Below are 4,705 nucleotides of genomic sequence, written 5' to 3' on the forward strand. Positions count from 1 at the left end.
TGACAGTAAGGTAGAACGTGGCTGGATGAGTTATATCATGGCTGCCTGTATAATGAGACACTTCGGGCCCTTGTTACGGTGCTGTTTGGCTTGTTTACCTCACAGACCCGTACGACCACTTGAGTGTGTCTGGTCGCCCAGTGTTTGACAAATGATGACTGATCACAGTCAGACAGGAAGCTCAGTGCTCCTCCGTCCTCCGTCACCTGAATCACAGGACAGCTTAGTCTGCAGCAGCTCATCATTTAGACAGAACACCAGACGCAGCCGGGGAGCAGTCAACCAGCTCACTGTCACCTCCTGACCAGACTGAATGAGTTTTCTCCCTGCAGAGGCCGTGGTGTCAGACCTGAATCATCTCCGTGATAACAGAACATTACTAATACCTACAGGGACCAGTTTAGGGCTAGAACTCGGTGCTGCAGCAATGAGCTTACCATACCTGTCACCTCCCTCCCTCATCTCTCTTCTCTGCTCCTCTGTATTCTCCTCCTCTCATCAATCCCCTCGCCTGCCCTCTCTGGTTCTGCAGCAGAGGAGCGGAACAGACAGACAGCGGCCTAATTGTGATATGTGCAGTTGGGTTGTTCTGCCGAACTCCCACTCCTGCAAAATGAGAATTGAATTAGTCGGCCCGGTGGTTCCATCACAGAGATACAAAAACTACTGGTTGAAGACAATTATACACGGAAAGCCTGAAAGAAAAGGGTGTGGGGGGGGGGGGGGGGAGGGGGGCTGAGCAGAGGAAAGGAAATGTTGAGGTCCAAGAGGTCACGTTGCCTCGCAGTCATATTAAAGCATGTCTTTTGTTGGATAATTAGTAGCGTTTGATCAGACTCTGACATTGTTCATCTAGGTTTAACTTTGAAAACCTTCTGTACTCATAAAGTCGGACACACTCGTTTTTCTACCCCCCCTCTAATAATGGTGTTAATGCCAGTAGGTCAAAATCCTGCTGTGTCTCTGATTTGATCTTTTTTCCCCCCTATTCTTCTGTGTGTATTGTTCTCTGCAGTTAATCATGGGCCTGGGCACCCAGGGGGCAGAGAAAAAGAGTGCAGCATCCATCGCCTGCTTCCTGGCAGCTAATGGAGCAGACCTGACCATTCGTAACAAGAAGGGCCAGTCCCCTCTGGACCTGTGTCCTGACCCCAGCCTCTGCAAGGCTCTGGCCAAGTGTCATAAAGAAAAAAGCAGGTAAACATTCGTTAAAGGAACAGTTTGACATTTTCAGAAGAACACTTAACTTACTGCCTTCCTGGGAGTTGGGAAAAAAAAGATCAATGGTCCTGTTGTACTATTGCTCCATCGTAAAAGTATCTGAAAGTACCACCAGGAGATGTTTACACCTCTGGAATAAAGCCCATTTATATTTAGGGCCAAATCTGTGATCTGTTATTGCTTCTTAAAAAAAATCTGACAATGTCAGAGGGTTTAACATTAAGGTACTTGGTTTTGAACGGTACCACTTCATCAGCTGGTCCTCCTCTGTTTTAGGGCAGCTGTAATGTAGCTGCTTCCCTTGTTGTGCACTGGTCATTCCCCCAGGTCCAAAACCTTGTTTTATTTGAGTTTATAAACCTGTGAAAATGTGTTTATTAGACATTCACTCCCAGCTTTTATCGTCTTTGGCTCGATGTCAGTAAGAAGACAGCACCAGCATCAACACATTAGCTTGTCCTTCAGCTTCTTCAGCAGTGACATCTGAGTAATATATTTTAATTTTCAAGCTACCATGTAAATATTCACTGAATGAGGTGAGAACACAGTGGACACTGGTGTGAGAAGTGACAAATTTGACATTAAATGTTGATGATGTAAACACTAGCTAAGCAAAAAGCCACACAGTGGATTTCTGGCCCGGATGATTCAATCTACACGACCTTTAGTTATTTTACTAAACAAACTCACCCAGAAGTTAAAACAGCCCTCAGGGCAACTGAAACAGTTCTCTGGGTCATTCACTACATTGTCATTATTATTCATCATTACTTATGATCTTGCTGTGTTTTTCATATTCAGTGTCCAGGTGGGCACCCGCAGCCCGTCTCTGAACAGCAACATAGAGTCTCTGGAGGAGTGCATGGTCTGCTCGGACATGAAGAGAGACACTTTGTTCGGGCCCTGTGGACACATCGCAACCTGTTCCCTCTGCTCGCCACGTGTCAAAAAGTGTCTCATCTGCAAAGAGCAGGTCCAGTCCAGGACCAAGGTATTAGAGAGACCGTGGTATCACTGCTGCTCGGTCCTCGAGTAAATGAAAGGGTTTTCTGGCTCATGTCCATACATGCAAGATAACATTTTTTGTTTACATATAAATCACTGTCACATGATGTAAAAGTGTGTGTGTGTTGGTCAACAGGTGGTGATATAACAAAAAAAATCAGCAGCAACTTTATGCAACGTTCACTCCAGTGAAGTGCCGTGATAATTTTTCACCCCGGTGGAGTTTTTATTTCTGTCGTCATCTTCTGTTTCCTTTTCTCTGTACCTCCACAGATCGAGGAGTGCGTTGTGTGCTCCGACAAAAAGGCGGCCGTGCTGTTCCAGCCCTGTGGCCACATGTGCGCTTGTGAGAGTAAGTTCCACGCACTCTACGACTGACGGCATTTCTGAAATAATAAATCCCCTCCTCCAGCTTCTTCAGTCGCGTCGTGTCTTTGTCACTAAGTAGAACGTGTTTGTCTCCCCGCAGACTGTGCCAGCCTCATGAAGAAGTGCGTACAGTGCCGGGCTGTGGTGGAACGCCGCACGCCCTTTGTTCTGTGCTGTGGAGGGAAAGGTATGGAGGATGATGCCGCTGATGATGATGATGATGATGATGATGATGATGATGATGACCTTAGTGAGTGAATCTTCCACACGTTCCCTTTTAATCCCACCACTGTTTAGTTCTCTTTCCTCCTTTCCATATTTCTTCACTTTGCTTCCGCCCTTTTCATCTGTTGCTTTCCTGTGAGCTGCTCATGCATTTAATTCTTATGTTTGTATCACTGTGTAACATTGTTTGATGTTTTGGTTTGTAAAAAAAAAAAACACATTTTAAATATCTTTCTTTGATACAGTTTCTGTAACCAGTCAGCCTCTCAACTCTCCGTCCTGTTTCAAACTAAATCTGACATGTTTTGTTCAATGCATTTCGTGCGGCGGTTCCAAAGTGGGGGGCGGGGCCCTACTGCAAATTCAATTCAATTTAAATATTTCCTTTAAAGACTGAAATGTTATTTTATTGCCTCCATTCCATGAGAGTAGTTGTTTCGTGAGAATGGCATTGTTTTTCACCTTTGGTGGGCTCAACAATACAGTGGATCAGACTAAAAGAAAAAAAAAAAAGAACAGGACACCTAACATCCGCCTAAAAGTTTTGCACAGCACTTCAGATTAAAAACGTTTCATTTTTAGTTGAACTCACGATCCACCCCCCGTTATTCTGTCGTGTTATCCACATTTTTTTGTTGTATTAAAAGGGAAACTGTTGTAAATTCACTGACTTCATCTTTAAGGCTGCATCACTAGTTCACACCTCCTCATGTGTCTCTGACTCTGTCAGCAAATCTGATTCGCATTCACATCCAGTCGTGAAAACCCTCCGACACACGCATACATGCAAAGGGCAGCATCCCAGTACCACCCGCTGTTCATATGTGTCGCTTCAGCCCCTCAGCCCCCATCGGTTCAATATGGTTCCTGTCCAAGTAGTGAGCACGTGTATCTGAGTCATTGACGACTGGCTGATTACACAGTGAGAATCACTTGCACCTCAGTTTTAATTCAGTTTGAAATTAAAGTGTCTCTATTTCCCTTTTCTTTTCCTGATCCCTGATTCCAATTTTCTGGCTTTCTCTTTAGATTTTTTTCCTCTCAACCTCCCTTTGAGGCTGTAGTGAGTAGAACAGCTCCTGTTTTAAAGCCTGGTTTGTTCCCACCATGGTGCAAATGACGCTGACGTTCACACGGCAGAATGACAGCACAGTGGCCTGGTCGTTATAGGTGTCCGAAATAGGGTCGGATTGCGGATTTGCCCAATTTAAATTACGTGCGAAAAGTCGTGTTACCACAGGAACCGGTACCAGTGATGATTCATAGTACATGTCCAGAGGTGTTCAAACAACACTTCATATCACACTGTGAGGCCGGCATCATTGTAACGTAACATATTGGAAAAAATAAAATAAAATAAATATATATACACATATATATAGTAATTATGTGAATTTTGTGGCTGCAGATCAGTTTATTGTGTTCAAATCATTAGTCCTGAAACTTTGTTGTAGTCACGTCCAGAAGATTAAGTTCAAGTTCAAAGAGTTCAAGTCCGTGTCACCAAAGTAACAGTTCTCACACGCCCGACGATTGGCTTGCGTATTCTGTGAAATACTAAGACGTGGTAAATTATTAGAGAAAATGCAACAAAAGCGCTGAGTTCAATTGAAAAGCTGAACAGAAATTAATTAATAAAATAAAGCAAAACCAATGAAAAAGACAGCTTGAAGACAACCGAGAAAAAGTAATTTTTTTTAAAGAGATTTAAAACAAGCAAGTAAAGGATCAGTTCTTTTCACTCCTGGAAGTATTTAGTCTCCAAATGCAGCCTAACAAATGTGTGGTTTCCAAAATAAATGTCATACTCAGCCATACATTACTACATTCTTCAGATCTCTGTTCAAATCCCATTGGCTGACCTCTGTTCGCTGTTACCACGCGT

The 4,705-nt window shown here is 43.7% G+C and overlaps 1 protein-coding gene across 6 annotated transcripts in view; it reads left to right on the forward strand.

The window, feature by feature from the left end:
* Nucleotides 1-4,705, forward strand: part of mib1 (MIB E3 ubiquitin protein ligase 1) — a 70,082-nt gene that overhangs the window by 61,601 nt on the left and 3,776 nt on the right. For 3 of the 6 annotated variants that reach the window (XM_025066106.1, XM_008334461.3, XM_025066107.1), the window contains 4 exons: nucleotides 1,016-1,197; nucleotides 2,023-2,212; nucleotides 2,500-2,578; nucleotides 2,696-2,845. In XM_025066106.1, coding sequence (XP_024921874.1) covers nucleotides 1,016-1,197; nucleotides 2,023-2,212; nucleotides 2,500-2,578; nucleotides 2,696-2,845 — 601 coding nt within the window. The remainder of the gene's footprint in view (nucleotides 1-1,015; nucleotides 1,198-2,022; nucleotides 2,213-2,499; nucleotides 2,579-2,695; nucleotides 2,846-4,705) is intronic. The other 3 variants (XM_025066108.1, XM_025066109.1, XM_017042458.2) reach the window with 1 other exon arrangement.

This window comes from Cynoglossus semilaevis, chromosome 20 (assembly GCF_000523025.1).
Source record: "Cynoglossus semilaevis isolate Cse_v1.0 chromosome 20, Cse_v1.0, whole genome shotgun sequence".
In the NCBI taxonomy this organism is placed as follows: Eukaryota; Metazoa; Chordata; class Actinopteri; order Pleuronectiformes; family Cynoglossidae; genus Cynoglossus; species Cynoglossus semilaevis.